The sequence below is a fragment of the Mus pahari genome, chromosome 18 (genome assembly GCF_900095145.1).
Source record: "Mus pahari chromosome 18, PAHARI_EIJ_v1.1, whole genome shotgun sequence".
Lineage (NCBI taxonomy): Eukaryota > Metazoa > Chordata > Mammalia > Rodentia > Muridae > Mus > Mus pahari.
Window position 1 is genome coordinate 204,502 of NC_034607.1, and position 16,986 is coordinate 221,487.

Sequence of the window (16,986 nt, forward strand, 5' to 3'; positions counted from 1 at the left end):
CCTGGAACTCACTTTGTAGACCAGGCTGGCCTTGAACTCAGAAATCCGCCTGCCTCTGCCTCCCGAGTGCTGGGATTAAAGGCGTGCACCACCACCAGGCTTGTTTTATTACTGGCCAACATCAGCTTTTTTTTTTCCTTTTTTTTTTCTTGGTGTTAAATTGTATTGGCTTTTAGTAAGTTATTTGCTAAACAAGTTCCTGAACTCACAACTGCCCTTTGTACAATATTTTTGGCCACTGTTAGACCTGCCATTTTTTTGTGTATCTTAACTCCCATCCTCCTTACTACATTCACTAACTTTGAGATCATTTTGCTATAATCATTCAGCTTCTCTAAGAATGTTACTACAGAGTTGGCAAGATGGCTTCAATGGCTACCTGCCAAATCTAGGGACCTGGAATCCACATGATGGAGGAAGAAAGCCTAACTCCCAAGAAAGTTGTCCTCAGACTTCGACATGTATGGGACACATGCATGCCAGCACATATAAATAAACAAAAGAATAAATGTAACCCTGAAAAAGACTGTCAACCGGGCAGTGGTGGCACAGGTGGATTTCTGAGTTTGAGGTCAGCCTGGTCTATAGAGTGAGTTCCAGGACAGCCAGGGCTACACAGAGAAACCCTGTCTCGAAAAACAACAAAAAGAAAAAGAGAAAAGAAAAGAAGATCGTTACTTTCCTTCCCTATATTTTATGCTAAGAATGTTGCTAGATTTTTTGTTTGTTTGTTTTCCGAGACAGGGTTTCTCTGTGGCTAAGAAAAGATAGGTGACTTAAAACCACTCCAGGTGCTCCATAGTATCTCAGGCTCGCAGTAATATGCCAATGGGTTCCTCCCTCAAAAGGACAACATCAGACTCTCATTACAGGGATGAAAGAGACTTCACTAGTAGATACATCATCTCTAAAGAATTTGGCTCATCCTAGGAATGTGTAGCTTAGTGGTGGAGTGCTTGTCTAGAATGTACAAGGCTTGGAGTCTAACTCCCAACACCCATAGACAGGAGAAAAACAACTCCACCACCACCGCCACCACCAGCACTGGAGTTTGGCTAGTCATTAATCACCCAAGTAAGCAAACAGGTGAACAAGTCGCTGCTTATGTGGAGGGGGAGGATCGGTGCCCAGAAGGGTCAGTCATGATGTGATTTCTAAACATCTAGAGTATGAGACAGTCAAAGGAAATGGACCCATCTTAAAGATAACAAAACAAACCAAGTTAAAAACAGTAAAGAAGAAGCAGTAGTCCTGTTGACGGTGACTGGATGTCGGTTCCTTCTCTGTGTAGCCCTAGCTGTCCTGGAACTCAAGAGACTCACCTACCTCTGCCTCCAAAATGCTGGGATTAAGAAAGCATTCACCACCACTGCTCTAAGTAGCTCTTCTCACAGTTGTTTGATACAAGTGTTTCCTTATGTAACTGAATAATTTGAGTACTCATTCACCAAAATGGGTATCACCACCACCTGGCAGTGCCATCATACTTCAAAGTTGCAATTAAAAACACATTTAATCTGGGCTTGGAGTTCGAGGCCAGCCTGACCTACACTATGAGATCTTGCCTCACAACAAAATAGCCGAGAATGTTGCTCAGTGGTTAAATACTTGCCTATATGTACAAGGTTGTAGGTTTGTTTCAATTCTAGCACTCCAAAAAATAAATAAATAAATAAAACAAAAAAAAAACACCCCAGAGATGTAAGCAAGCAAGCAAACAAACGTGTGAGGGGCTGGAGAGATGGCTCAGGAGTTAAGGGCATATACTGCTTTTTCAGAGGACCTGATCCTACTATTCATATCAGGTAGTTCACAACTACCTGTAGCCCTCTTCTGGCTTCCACAAACACTTGCATTCACATGTACACACACACACACACACACATACACACACACACACTATTTAAATATTTAAAAACAACATTAACAAATCCTTTTGTGAAGTAAAAGATACATCAAGAAGGTGAAAAAAAGCCAGGCATAGTGGTGTATGCCTTTAAATCTAGTACTTGATAACATGAGGCACGTGGGTCTGGGCAGACTTGTCTACATGGCAAATTCTGTCTGGAAAAAAATGAAGTGGAAAACCCTACAGAGTGGGAAAAATACTTGCAAATCTTACCATTTATATTTGAGACCTGTGAATTATAAGATGGGAGATACAGCTTAGTAGAGTGTTAGCTTAGCATGGACAAGGTCCTAAGTTCAGCCCTCAGCAATGTAAACTTACGACCCTCAGTTTAAAAATATTCAAAAGCAACATGAAAAATCTAATAATTTTAGAAGACAACACAATTTTTAAATACTCCAGGAATCTGAGTAGACTTTTCCCCAAGAATAGCACTTTTTACTCAGTAGGACGGCTAGACTAAGTGTTCGGTAGTTAAACACAGCTAAAGGGCTGGGCACAGAGCTAGGCTGGCAGGCTGCTTGCTGAGCACACATAAGGCCATGATTCTATCTCCAACTACATAAACTGGGCAGGAAGAGCAGGGCTCAGCTGCACAGAGAAGACATCAGGCTGGGCCGGAGATGGCTCAACCATTAAAGGCTAGGCTTATAACCAACAACTGAGAGAGAGAGGTCAATGTGGGCCACATGAAACCCTGTCCCAAACGAACATTGGTGAGACTATACAGAATCTTGGACATTCCTGTACTGCCTCTGAGTATGTAAAATGGTGCAGCCACTTTGGAAACAAATTTTATAGTTGCTAAAAGCAATTAAGAGTTATACTTTAATGTAGACATTCTATTTTTAGGCATATACCCAAGAGAAATAAAAATAAGCCCATATATTAACTTGTAAACAAATGTTCCTAAAAGTGTTATTATTATAGCCAAAAGATGAAAACAATACAAAGGCCTAAGAGCAGTGTTCTCAGCCTGTACGCTGAGTCCCTGGGGGTACGGAATGCCCCTTTCATAGGGGTTGCATAGCAGACACATTACAACTCATAACAACAGCAAAAATACAATATGAAGAAGCAACAATTAACTGTGTCAAAGAGTTGCATTAGGAAGGTTGAGAACCACTGTCTAAGAGGATTAGTGGATTTAGAAAAAAACCAAAAAAAAGTAATTTAAACAATGAATATATTAATCCATTCAAAGGAGAAATAGATACATGCTATAAGTAGAGAGTCCTGAAAATGTCATGCTCACAGTGAAAGAAGCAATCATAGGCCATGTATTATGTGACTATTTATAAGCAGTGTCGGAAATAGCCAAATATACAGTAAACTCGAAGCCCCCTAGGACTAGGGTTGGATGATAGGGTTATGGTATGATTGCAGAACTCTGAGGTCAGTGGGATTGACTCAAAGCCACTGAACTCTAATTTCAAAAAAAGAAATTGTGTGTCTGATTACATATATATATATACATATATATACATATACATATATATATATGTATATATATGTATATATATATAATATGTAGTGTGTATATGTTTGTATACTTGTTTGTGAATGTGCACATATGTATAAGAGCTAGAGATTTGGGGTTTCTGTCCTCATCATTCTCCACCTATTATTTTGATCCAGGAACTCTCACTGAAACTGAAGCTCATCCACTTATCTAGAATGGCTGATCAAAAGGTTTTAGGGATCTACCTGTCTCTGTGTCCCTGAGACCTGAGATGATTATAGTGTAAGAAGCAAAGACTGGCTGTTTCCATAGTGTTATGCAATGTGACTAGCTGTCTCAAACTCTTACTACCATGGCTTCTTCACCGTGATGGTTTGTACCTTTGAACTGTAACCTAAAATAAAATGTACCTTCTTTAAGTTGCTTAAGCGGTCAGGTATATTGTCAAGGAAATGGGAAAGGTATCAAGTTAGTTACCTAGGTAGTTACTAAATCCAGTGACAAGTAGCTTATAAAAGCTACATAGAGCAGTCAATAGAAAAGAAAGCTTTGCAAATGCCCACAAGACATGGCCTCAAGGCAAGTAAGCCAAGGAATATCTACAGAGAGAGGGATCTGCACCCCAGCCTGCATCCTTGTACATCAGGCAACAGAAAGAGCGATCTGTACCCCAGCCTGCATCCTTGACATCAGGCAACTTATCAACTGAGCTGGCTTGCCTTCCCAGTCCCCCTCCCTTCCCTCCTTCATTCTTTTCTACTATATTTGAACCTGCACTTTCCCAAGTCTCCTCAGCACTAGGATAACAGGAATATACCAACAACTTAGATAAACTGTACTTTTGTTACCATTGTTGTGACAGGGTCTCACTATGTAGCCCTCAATAGCCTTGAACTCACAGAGATCCACCCATCCTCTGCCTCCCAAGTGCTGAGATAACAGGTGTGCACCAGCCGGGCAGTGGTGGTGGTGCACGCCTTTAATCCTAGCACTTGGGAGGCAGAGGCAGGCAAGTTTCTGAGTTCAAGGCCGGCCTGGTCTACAGAGTGAGTTCTAGGACAACCGGAGCTATACAGAGAAACCCTGTCTCAAAAAGAGAAAGGTGTGCATCACCAGCTTGACTAAAGTGTACATTGTAAAATGGATATATTGTGATACTATCATTGTTGTTATTGATATATATCAATTACAACTTAGTAATCAGTTACCAAAATAATAATATATGGAAGCTTTCTAGTTCTCTAATCTGAAACATACTTTTTTTTTTTTTTTTTAAATAGAGCTTTACTCTGTAGCCTAGATGGGCCTAGAGCTAACAGCAATCCTTTTTCTCAGCTTCCCAAGTGCTGGGGTTACAGGTGTGAGCCACCATCATGTCTGACTCATCTGGAACTTTCAAATGTGTAGCATTTAAACTGCATTCAAATTACCTTTCCTGTAATTTCATCAAAGGTAAACTATGTCAATTCCAACTTTTTTGTTTTGTTTTGTTTTGTTTTGTTTTCAAGACAGTTTCTCTGTATAGCCCTGACTGTCCTGGAACTCACTTTGTAGACCAGGCTGGCCTTGAACTCAGAAATCCACCTGCCTCTGCCTCCTGGGTGCTGGGATTAAAGGCGTGAGCCACCATGCCTGGTGTCAATTCCGACTTTATACTTTTTTAGGTAGAACTAATTTTTCCTACATTTTATTAATGTCTTACATTATCCATCATCTACCACATTTTCTCCCTAACTGGGAGAGAACCAGGTGTGAGGGAAATCACACCTGGTACTAAAAAATAAAAACTTAGTCAACTGCCCAGGGCTAGTGAAGTCATGGATCTTGGAGGGGAACCTACAACTGCCACTTTACTAAACCAGCAGAATTCTGAACTACATTCTAAATATTTGTCCTTATTCACACCAAAATGTGCGGTCCTCGGTCCTCATCAAGGAAACCTTTTCTAAGTCAGAGATCATTACAGACAACCACAACCAATCAAAATGCAGAGCCTGGTTCCAACTGATACAAACACACTAACATAGCACAACTCTTTAGTCTAAGAAGTCATTGAGAAAAAAGGAGTGAAAAGATGGTAAGAGCCAGGGGAACAGGGAGTTTGCTGTGAGATTTTATCTTCTAGAAACATCAACAGTTACATCCATGTAGTCTCATAACTTGGTTGCCCAAACATTAATTGAACATGGATGGGATGAAACCAATAGACATGCAAATGCAAAAAGGGAGACTCGAGAGGCCTCAACCTAGACTAAGAACTACCACAAGCAAAGAATGCCGGGATTGGGAGAAGTAGTCTCCGCAGGGAAGAGTACAATTGGTTACATACACATGAAGTGACATGTGCATACAGACTGAGCAGGTTACATACACATGAAGTGACGTTATACTGACTGAGCAGGTTGCATTTATCTATTAGGAATACACAAACATATACATTCTCGTGTGTAACATCAAAGAAAGAAAAAGAAGCCAGGAATTTGAAAGAGAGCAAAGTAGGGGAGGCAAATGGAGGATTTGGAAAGAGAAAAGGAAAGGGGAAAATGATGCCATTAATAATAAGCTCAAAAAATACCCAACCAACCCACCAACCAACCAACCCACCAACCTACCTACCTACCAACCAACCAACCAACCTACCAACCAACCCACCAACCAACCAACCTACCTACCAACCAACCAACCCACCAACCTACCTACCTACCAACCAACCAACCAACCTACAAACCAACCCACCAACCAACCAACCTACCTACCAACCAACCAACCCACCAACCTACCTACCAACCAACCAACCAACCTACCTACCAACCAACCAACCAACCCACCAACCAACCAACCTACCTACCAACCAACCTACCTACCTACCTACCAACCAACCAACCTACCTACCAACCAACCCACCAACCAACCTACCAACCAACCAACCCACCCTACATATATTTTGACCTCAGACAGGCCTGGGAACACACTGGAAGACAAGGAAATGTAGTAATTTTCTTACCAAATATGCTTCCTTTCCCCACCCCACCCCTCCATCAAATATACACTCCTTCTGTCCACAGTTGTAACAGCATCACTGTCTACTCAGTTTCTAGGAATGAGAATCACTTGAGGCTCCTGGTCCCTCCCACAGGCCTATCCCCATATTTCACCAGCATTTCTCTTCTTTATTCCCAAGGTCATTCTTAGCCACATGGCCCGAGACCAGCTCTCTATATTCTTCATGGCAGATGTCTCTAGTTCATCATTACCTCTAATACTTTTTCTTTTTCTTTTTGGTTTTTTGAGACAGTTTCTCTGTGTAGCCCTGGCTGTCCTGGAACTCACTCTGTAGACCAGGCTGGCCTCNAACTCAGAAATCCNCCTGCCTCTGCCTCCNNAGTGCTGGGATTAAAGGCGTGTGCCACCACTGCCTGGCACCTCTAGTACTTTTATCTGACTACTGACTACCTCCAATGACAGAAGCAAGCCTTAAGTCTAATTCTCTTCCGGCCACACCAGTACTGTTTGTTGGCCTCTGATTTCTGAAACTAATTTAGCTGTTGATCCTTCAAAGTCCAGCTCAATCTCACCTTTGTCAAGCAGTCTGCATATATATTCCTGGCCTACCTTCCTGCCCCTGCTGTCCTCACAGAGGCTACAACTCCAGGAAAGAACCCTGGGCCCCAGCTCACCCTGCAGTTTCGGTTGTGATCCATAGTCTTGAGAGGAAAGACCCCCGGCCCTGTTCACCCTGCGGTTGCGGTTGTGGTCCATAGTCTTGAGAGGAAAGACCCCGCTCACCCCGCTCACCCGCTCACCCTGCGGTTGCGGTTGTGGTCCATAGTCTTGAGATGTTTTTGGATGATTCCAAACTGCATGGGGATGAAAAGGTCACAGGCTGCACAATGGGCCGCCTCTACCTTCTTCACAAAATGCTCCATAGCAATCTCTGTGGGGCAGAGGGAAGCAGTCACCACAAGCTCAGGTGACAAGGACACCAGGCTAGTTTCCTAACTCCCCTGACACGTCTACACGAGCCTGAGGCTGGGTGAACAGCGGAACAGCAAGCCACTACACCAAGAAGCACACACAAAAGGGCAGGCTAGGGGCCTCCCCGGTGGCAGCCATCCTGGTGAGATGGAACCTCCTCACCTTGGGTCAGGTCTTGGTCTCTGTAGATTTGTTGGATCAGACCATCAAGGTCCTCCACAGTTTTTCGGAGCTCCTCTGTCTTCTTGGTCTTGTTGGTGACATATTCCTATCAAAGACCCCGATGTTTGTGTCAGCTGCCTGACAGTCCCAGGGCTCAGAGAAAGCAGCAGTGATGTGCTGCACAGTGGCTTACCTGCAGGAAGTCAGCAGTCTGCTTCGGCAGCTTGGTGCCTACGTATTTGAAGTGTTCCTTGTGGAACTTGCTGTCAAGGTGGCTACCCATCTCATCCTCATAGAAGGTCCGGTATTTGCAGAGAGAACACACAAACTGGATCCTGCCACAGGAGGGAAATGAGGCTGAGGCTGCAAGGCTCCCAGGAAATGTCACTGCTACCCCAACCCAAGTGCAGGCCTTCAAACAGGCCTCGCCCTGAAGCGCAGTCCCAGCTGAGGGGTAGGCTGGGAGCAGAAGGGATACATAGTCTGTAGGCTGCAGTTACAGCAGCGTAGGGTTAGGGAAGAACTCTTCCTTCCCACAGGCAGGAAGCTGAGACCCGAAGCAGCTACTACTGCAACAGGCAGAGAGTCGCTGGCAGGTTGTCGGAAGGCCTCTCTACCAAGGGTAGGCAGGAGCTTGTGCATTTGGCCCAGCTGGGGACCGGAAGGAAGGATGCCCTGGCGAGAGCCAGGAGGGCCTGAGGTGCAGAGTGGAGTACGCAGTCCCGAGGCAGTGCCTGAAAAGGTGCTGCATCTTCCTTCTCAGGTCTGGGGGACTCAATGGCCCAGCCCATCCTCTGCTCAGAATGCCTGGGGGGTGGTGTCAGGAGGGATGGGAGGCGGCAGGCCTGGGCACCCGCTGCCTCATCTTCCTCTTCCAAGAAGAGAGCAGTCTGAGCTGGAAGGAGGGCGCCCGCCTGGCCTGCCAGAGGCAGCCTGAAACCACTGGGCGAGGTGCTCTCTGTCTAGGCCTCAGTGTCCACAGCAGAAGCCTGGGGTCTAGGGCCTGGGCTGGAACAGGCCGCCGTGGCAAGGGGCGGAGGAGGCCAGCCGCCACCGAGGCCTCGGGGCGGGTCCCTACCTCTGCCGGACGTCCTTATCTGGGCCACGGGGTCAGCTTTGTCTGAAGAGCCCAGGGGCCGGGCGCCGGCGAGGCTGAGTGGAAGGTCCAGCAAGAGCAAGAGTCTGAGGCGGAGGAGGCAAGCGCCAGTGCGGGAGCCCTGAGGGCAGACAGACCCGACCAAGGGGCGTGAAGGGCTCAGCCACAGACAGGCCCGGCCTGAGAGAGCCGGCGGGCAGGGCCAACAGCAGACCCAGAGGCTGCCATAGCCCACAGGTGCTGTCATCTCTCCTGGGCACGGTGGCGGCCTCTTGGTAGCTAGCTGGGGTGGCACAGGCGCCTTGGACCTTGAGTCTCTGATGAGCTGGCCCCCTCCCTCAGGGGCATCGGGCCCCCTGCGCACCTCAGGGCTCGTGTGCTGAGTGACCTAGTGCTGGAACTTCTGGGCAATGGTGCTGAGCAGTGCCAGGTCTCAGGCCACAGATGGCAGCGGTCGCCAGGTGGCCACAGAGGGGCAGGGGTTGAGTCAGGACTTGGGAGCTGGGCCTGGCGGGAAGCAGGGTCCATGCACAGCAGAGCAGGTGGTGGCTCCCAAGGGAGGTCAGAGGGCGGCGAGATGGCAGAGCTATGACCCTGCTCTCCTGGTGGTAGCCTCAGAGCAGGGCAGATGCAAAAGCACGGGGATGGAGGGAAGACAGTTACCTTTCCACCATACGGTCTCGTTGACGCTTTTTCTGTTTGTCTTGGCTTTTCTTGCTTGCCTGCAACTTGTGCTTGGCCTGGCTGCTCTCATCCTGGGCGGTCATGGCCCCTGTGGTAACAGGAAAGCAGAGTTACCAACAGGACTCTAACAGAGTAGACCCTGTGGCCTGTGGCCTGTGGCCGAGTCACCCGCCGTCCACTCCAGAGGGTCCGTCTGAGAGCAGCTGCACACATAAAGCCCCAGGCCATGAGCAGGGCTGGGTGCCCTGTGCTGAGCAGGAAGTAGATTTGGCTTAGGCACCGGGAGAGGGGGAACACGTGCTGACCCCTCTTTTTTCTGGAACACCGACACTCTCTGCAGAGTGGGTGTAGAGAAGCTGGAAGGCAAAGACAGGCTGTCTTGGTGGGAACACCCACGAGCGTGTTCCGAGGGACAGATATAGGGAGGCCGTTCACATGGCCCTGCCCACCCCCCACCGGGCACCGCGGCAACAGCGGACTGAGGCTGGATTTACTGTTAGGTACCTGCTGGCGCTCATCACTCAGGTGGGGGGACACGGACTCCCAACAAGGGCTGGAGAGGCGCTAAGGGAGAGGACACGCAAACCAGAGCCGTAAAAACTGCACCAAGGGTCCCAGCTCGGACACCAGCCACTGAGGACTTGGAACTGTGTGTTACTGAGGGACCGAGGGGGGTGCCTGGGCTCCCCACACTTTTGCTTGCTGCCCCCACCTGAAGGCAAAACCAAAGTGCTAGACTGGAGGCCACACCATCCATAACCTCTGCCTAGGAAAAACGGAGGCAGGCTGGGAGGGCACAGAGTAAGAAGTGGCCCTGCTAACATATATCCAGTCCCATAAGGTCGGTCCCAGCCAGCCATCTTTCTGCTACAACCCTGCCCTCACTGGTTTCCTCCCACTACAAGCACTTGGAAGAGCTTCCCCAGCACCTAGGTAACCCTGGAAGACTTACCTTTCTCCGAATCTTCTTTGCCTTCTTCTCTCCCATCCTCTTTTCCCTCTTCGTCCTCTCCTTCCTAATATACAATTTTTAAAATTCAATTTTAAAAAGGGCACAGCTACTTATACTGACTCTAAAGGATTAAGGGAGCGTCAGACCTTCCCACTCACTACCTGCTGCACAGAGGCCTGTAGCCCCCCATTTCTCCCAAGGAAACACAGCTAGTAAAGTGGTCTGTACTTTTCCCTCAATACCCAGCCTGCTTGTGCTGGCCACTCACTACCCATGCATACAGGTAACACCACATTGCCCGTGACCCCTGTAGCAAGTTAAGCCGGTTCTGTACGCCTAGGCCCCACCTGCCGAGAGCAAGAGCCTGAGGTCCAGGGTTACTTACTGCTCGGGAGCCTTTCTCCAGAGCCTCAGCACTTTCAGTACCCTCTGCAGCTTCCCCCTCAGTGCCTTCATCTGCAAGGAGAGGACAGTCAAGTTCAATCCAGGAGTGCCATGGGGGCAGGGAGCAAGACACCACATTCCCCAACTTACCATTGTCCGACTCACTGTTGTCTGAGCAGTCTGTTCTGGTAGCCTTGCTGTCTGGCTCATCAGGACTGCCACCCTGCTTTCTCTTCTTCTTTTTGGTCTGGAAGTGAAAGGAGGTGTGAACTCAGAGATGGTAGCGATATCCCAGTATGGGTCAGGAGGGGTAGGTCAGCTTATTCACCCGGAAGTCGGCTGTCGTCCAGGTCTTCCAGGTTCGCCTCATCTGCTTCATGCCATTGCCAAATCCAAAGCCAAATCGGGAGCCACCAGAGAAGGCACCCCCACCACGCATGCCCTGGAACATGCCATACTCGGGTATGATGTTCTGGGAGAAGAGGGAGGGCAGCCGGGAGGCACCAGGCATGCACTGGCCCCGGGCCCCCATGGGGTCTTCCCACATGCGCCCATAGCCCGAGGCCATTGGCCGTCCACTCCGGGCATCCCGGGCCCAGCCCTGAGCCCTTGGACCAAATGTATCTCCTCCACGCATTCGAAACTGGTCACGGTAGGCATCATATTGGCCCTCATAGGCCATTTCCATCTCAGGGTCAAGCTCGCCATAGTCATAGCTTGACCGGTAGAGGTCTCGTTCACTCAGGACAGCCCTTGAGTCACAGGCCTCATAGGAGTCATATCTGTGGAGACACATGGCAAACCTCAGACAGAGCCCTTTGGAGTCCCTTGACTCCAGCTTGCCTAGCCTACTGCTCCTGCCCTATGCTCTGTCACTCCTAATCTCAAAAAAAACCTCAACACAATACCTAGGAAGGAGGCCAGACCACCTGGCTAAGACAGAGACATGTTTAGGCTTATTTCCCCCATACTTCATAAGGACAGAGCCCTCTCTGTTCTCACTTCTCCAAGCCTCACTGGGAAGCATCAACAGATGCAAAAGAAATAGCACCTGCCATTCATTCACCCCAAGCATTGCTTCCAAAGCTCCATGCTAGAGCAAACTGCCCTGCAGCAGTGTAAGCCAAGTATCTTGGCTCTTGCCCAGAATCCCTGGGCTTTACCTGGTCCTCCCTCCTCACTGCCCGCTCTCCATCACCTATCAGTGGAAGCTATCCAGCTACCCTTTATGGTATGCTAGCGATTGTCTGCCGATGACAGCACTCATGGGCAATTCTCTGCAGTAGGACAGACCTGAGGGTGAGGCTCAGCCCACCCAGCCCTATCATTTATCTACATTCAGGCAAAGGGTGTGCCCTGCTTTGCTTCAGTAGCCTATCTAAGCCGGGACAAAAGGCCCCCAGAAGTATGTATTTATAAGGCACCAGCAAGGTCTTTTTTTTTTAAGGCACATTAGTGTATTGCTTGCATATATGTTTATGTGAAGTTGTCAGATCTTGCAGTTACAGACAGTTGTAAGCCACCATGTGGGTGCTGGGATTTGAACCCTGGTCCTCTGGAAGAGCTATTAGTGCTTTTAACTGCTGAGCCATCTCTCTAGCCCCAAGTACTCTTTTTTTTTGTTTGGTTTTTCAAGACAGGGTTTCTGTGTATAGCCCTGGCTGTCCTGGAACTCACTCTGTAGACCAGGTTGGCCTCGAACTCAGAAATCTGCCCGCCTCTGCCTCCTGAGTGCTGGGATTAAAGGGGTGCGCCCCCACCCCCAGCTTTTTTTTTTTTTTTAAAGATTTATTTATTATTATACATAAGTACACTGTAGCTGTCTTCAGATGTGCCAGAAGAGGGCATCAGATCTCATTACAAGATTACAGGTGGTTATGAGCCACCATGTGGCTGCTGGGATTTGAACTCAGGACCTTCAGAAAAGCAGTCAGTGCTCTTACCCGCTAAGCCATCTCGCCAGCGCCCCAAGTACTTTTATCTGCCTAACCACTTTGATGGAGATGACCTGGCTCCCAGTGGTTAGTCCCGAAGGATTATCCCATACTTCTCACTAAATACAGCTTGCCCTGCCTTGGCACTGTGCAGGATCCTCCCTTGTCAGGAAGAGGGGAGACATTAGACACTACTCCTGAGAAGCCATTCTGTGCATTCAGTCAAGACAGTACTACAGGGCCTGCTCTTCCCTTGCACACAGGATGAGTTGGCCATCGGGGTTAGCAAGGAGGATGACAGGTTTTACCAAAGGGAAGCACAATGACCTAATTAGGAGCACAGCATTGGGAAGCACAGAGCAAGGAGAGGGGAAGTGGATACCAAGAAACATTCAGGAAAGATTCTAGCAGACAGGACCCCAAGGCCCTCGGCAGCACCCCAACTCACCTCTCTCCACCACCTGAGCCGTACACACCTCCTTGTATCATGTCTGTCTCCAAGTGTGGCATCATATCTAAGCGCTGGTTAATTCTGGATAAAACGGAATCGGCACTGGCGCTACCCGAGGCACTAGGGTTTGCATTTGTGTCAGAGCTAGCCATTTCCCAAGAGTGTGAAGTGGCCATACCATACCCATAGTTGGTGGTGTTATCCTGGCCATAGCCATAGCCATAACCATAGTTCTCGTAGCCTGCAGTTAGGGAGACAGAAGGACAGAAATAGAGGGGGTGGGGAAAGGGAGGAGGGAGCAGACAGAGAGAAACACAGAAAAAAAAAAAAAAAAAAAGGTGTTTTGGTCAAAAATAAGCTGGGGGAACTCTTAGCCACTCGAGGCTGGGTAGGCCCTTCTCATTCTAAGGAGGACATCCTGTGCCAGCCCCAGAAACACCCATCTAAGTCCTGCTTGGCCACACAGGCGACTAGAAAACATTACTGGTGCAGTCCTAAGAAGAAGAGTTTGGCTAGATACTTGCCTCTATTTGTCCCAGAGTTCCAAGTTCCATATCCTACAAAAAGCAAAGAGGGCAATTATTATTTCTACAGTAACTACTAGTACAGCAGAACTTAAGCTTACTACAGTTGAATTCAAAAGTACAGTTTTTCTCAGTACCTGACTCAACTTCCCTGGACTCCACACAAGCACCTGGGCACCTCTCCCCACTGTTACTCAGCTTTCTGAGACTCTGGGTTCATAGATTTAAAGCCCCCTGCTTCTAACACTTCTAGCTAATAAACATGGCTCCTACCCTCCTTCACTTCAGAAATTAGACTTACAAGTTGACTTTCCCTCTATCTCAGAGTTTTATCCTGTACTACAAAATAACAACTGACTGACTGAAGGAATGAAGAATACACAAACTGCTATATGAGCAGTACAAACTCACACTGAAATCATCACTCTGCTGTGGAACTCTGTCCTCTGTGTGGCCACTGCACTGCTGTCTTAAAATCAGATCAGGTATCACTACCCTCATGATACCCTGACAAGACTGAGTCTACCTGAGCTCCCTTATGAAATGGGGGAACAGCACACAAGGCTCTTTCCCTACGCAAGGACATATGAATAGTGACTAGTTTAAGGTACTATTTGAGGGTGGCCTTTCTTCTGTGATGTAGACTTATAAGATGTATGTGCTCCTAGAAACAACCCTCACCCATGCTCCTGTAAGCAAGCCCGATTAAACTAGAGTGGATTGGATTTTGTGTTTTGGTGCCATACCTAGGGTACAGATTAGACACTGGCTCCTAGTGCTCCAGGAAAAGTCATGCAACATACCCTATCACCCAACTGGAACAGAGAAACAGATGGTCAGAAACCATGCCCTCACAGAGAAGGCTAAAAAGTCCTTGACGCATCATCTAGGAGCAGGGTGCTTTAGGAAAGGGCAATCAGCAGCCCCCAGACTCAAGCATGGTGATGTACATCTGCAATTCTGGAACGTTAGAGGTGGCGGCAGAAGGACCTGTGCAATTCAAGACAAGTATTGGCTACAGAGTAAGTCCCAGACCACCCTGGGACACAGAGTGAGACCTTACTTTAAAAATCCCAGGGAGCAGAGGTAGGCAGAACTCTGTGAGTTCAAGGCCATTATGGTTCATACAGTAAGTTCCAGGCGGTAAGACTGTTACAGCCGGTAGTGGTGGCACACACCAGTAGGATTTGCTGAAGGAGGCAGAGGCAGGAAGATCACAAGTTTGAGGCCAGCCCGGGCTACACATTAGCCGGGCGTGGTGGCGCACACCTTTAATCCCAGCACTTGGGAGGCGGAGGCAGGTGAATTTCTGAGTTCGAGGCCAGCCTGGTCTACAGAGTAGTGAGTTCCAGGACAGCCAGGGCTACACAGAGAAACCCTGTCTTGAAAAACCAAAAAAAAAAAAAAAAAAAAAAAAAGACTGTTACAGATTTTTGAGACTGTCTCAAAAAAAAGTCTTTGAAAGAACAACCTAGATCATAAACTAAATATACTCTAGGTTTGATGACATGTAGTAAAAATTGATTCCTTTAGGAGAGTAAAGTCCAAAGTGCAAAAAGCCCATGAGAATTGAGAGTCAATGGGATTCCCCAGAGGGACAGGCAGAACAGATGCCCACTCTGCTAGCACTTCTAGTGTGACCCCAGTCACTTCCTAGTGCGTGGTATCTCTGCTCTATTGACAGACAAACCATACTTATCTCTGGGCAGGAAACCAGCCACAGTGAGAAGACAGCAGAATGAATGACAGAGAAACAGGGAAATTAAATAAACCGAATGGATACCAGCTGCATTTGGGTTGTAGAAAACAAACCAGGGAGAAGATGGAAACCACCTAGGAAGTTCTAGAAGATGGCTACATTTAATAATAATGAGAGTTCACAAAGCAAACACCCTCTCAGGATGGGAAAACCCAAACCATGTGTCTATGCAACAAGTAGCTCAGATAAAATGATGCCAGTACGCTGGGTGCTGCTTTCTGTTTCAAGATGTGACAGAGAAAGATCTTTTTTTTTTTTTTTTTTTTTTTTAAAATTTTTTTTTTTTTTTTTTTTAAAGATTTATTTATTTATTATATGTAAGTACACTGTAGCTGTCTTCAGACACTCCAGAAGAGGGCGTCAGATCTTGTTACGGATGGTTGTGAGCCACCATGTGGTTGCTGGGATTTGAACTCCGGTCCTTTGGAAGAGCAGTCGGGTGCTCTTACCCACTGAGCCATCTCACCAGCCCCGAGAAAGATCTTATAAAGGAACAGTGATATAGCAGCTATTTCCACAGGCCAGAAAGAAAGTCAACAGAGTCACAAGAAGAATCGAGAAGCTGTTCAGAAGGTTGGTTGCCAGCGTCACAAACAGTGGACACAGGCAGGGTTGGAAGCAAGCACAAACACGCTAGGACTCTTGTGGGGCAAGCTCTAAGTGTCATTCAGGCTTTTTGGTATCAAAGAGCTACCAAAACCAAGTAAGGAAGAACAAGGGAAGGTGGTGGGAGTGAGCCAGCCAGTGGACAATTTTACAGTTCAAGGATAGGCAAATGGCCTCCAACGACCAAACCGGATAACCGCCATCTATTAAGCACAGGCCTGTAATCCCATTTACTTGGAAGACCACAAGTTCAATGCCTTCCTGGGCTACAGGAGTCCCTTTGGACAAGCATTCACTACATGCTACTTGCTATACCTGGAATGACTGAGACTCTCTCATGGACTCTCAGGAGGTAGAAATGGGGAGCTGTCCCTTCAGCAGAAAGCTACACTTAAGAATGTGTGTCCATGAGACCTGTCTCGACAGAAGAGGCATCTCTACTGACTGTCCACAGAGGAAATGAGTTCATGGTTGGCAAAGGAAATTTTCCTTTGTTTTCTCCCTCCCCTCTTGTAGCTCTGGCTACCCTGCCTTGTAGACTAGACTGACTTCAAACCTCACAAAGAACTTCCTGTCTCTCCTTTTGAGTGCTGATTAAAGGCCTGTGCTGCTATACCTGGATAACAGTGAACATTTTTTTTTTTTTTTTTTTTTGGTTTTTCGAGACAGGGTCTCACTCTGTAGACCAGGATGGCCTCGAACTCAGAAATCCGCCTGCCTCTGCCTCCCAAGTGCTGGGATCAAAGGCGTGCGCCACCACGCCCGGCAACAGTGAACATTTTGAAAGAAATAAAAGTTGAGTATGGGCCTTTACTCCTGTAATCCTAGTACTGGGGAAGGAAAGTCAAGAGGACTGGCGACAGTTCTAGGCCATCCAAGGATACATAGCAAGAACCTGTCTTAAAAAGAGAAGGAGATGACCACAGTAAGGAACATCAACAGACCAAGTGAACATGTTCTAATAGTTCAACATTAAGAATTACAATCAGGGGGCTGGTGAGATGGCTCAGTGGTTAAGAGCACCGACTGCTCTTCCGAAGGTCCTGAGTTCAAATCCCAGTAACCACATGGTGGTTCACAACCATCGG

At 47.5% G+C, this 16,986-nt stretch overlaps 1 protein-coding gene across 5 annotated transcripts in view; it reads right to left on the reverse strand.

The window, feature by feature from the left end:
* Window positions 1-16,986, reverse strand: part of Akap8l (A-kinase anchoring protein 8 like) — a 30,025-nt gene that overhangs the window by 4,220 nt on the left and 8,819 nt on the right. The window contains exons 3-13 of one of the 5 annotated variants that reach the window (XM_021217747.1): window positions 13,534-13,566; window positions 13,193-13,250; window positions 13,007-13,090; window positions 10,953-11,406; window positions 10,775-10,871; window positions 10,626-10,696; window positions 10,241-10,304; window positions 9,268-9,376; window positions 7,702-7,843; window positions 7,509-7,614; window positions 7,175-7,305 (exon numbers count right to left, since the gene is read on the reverse strand). In XM_021217747.1, the coding sequence (XP_021073406.1) occupies window positions 7,175-7,305; window positions 7,509-7,614; window positions 7,702-7,843; window positions 9,268-9,376; window positions 10,241-10,304; window positions 10,626-10,696; window positions 10,775-10,871; window positions 10,953-11,406; window positions 13,007-13,090; window positions 13,193-13,250; window positions 13,534-13,566 (1,349 nt within the window). Of the gene's footprint in view, window positions 1-7,166; window positions 7,306-7,508; window positions 7,615-7,701; window positions 7,844-9,267; window positions 9,377-10,240; window positions 10,305-10,625; window positions 10,697-10,774; window positions 10,872-10,952; window positions 11,407-13,006; window positions 13,251-13,533; window positions 13,567-16,986 lie in introns of those variants that run through there. The other 4 variants (XM_021217748.2, XM_021217746.2, XM_029531650.1 and 1 more) reach the window with 4 other exon arrangements.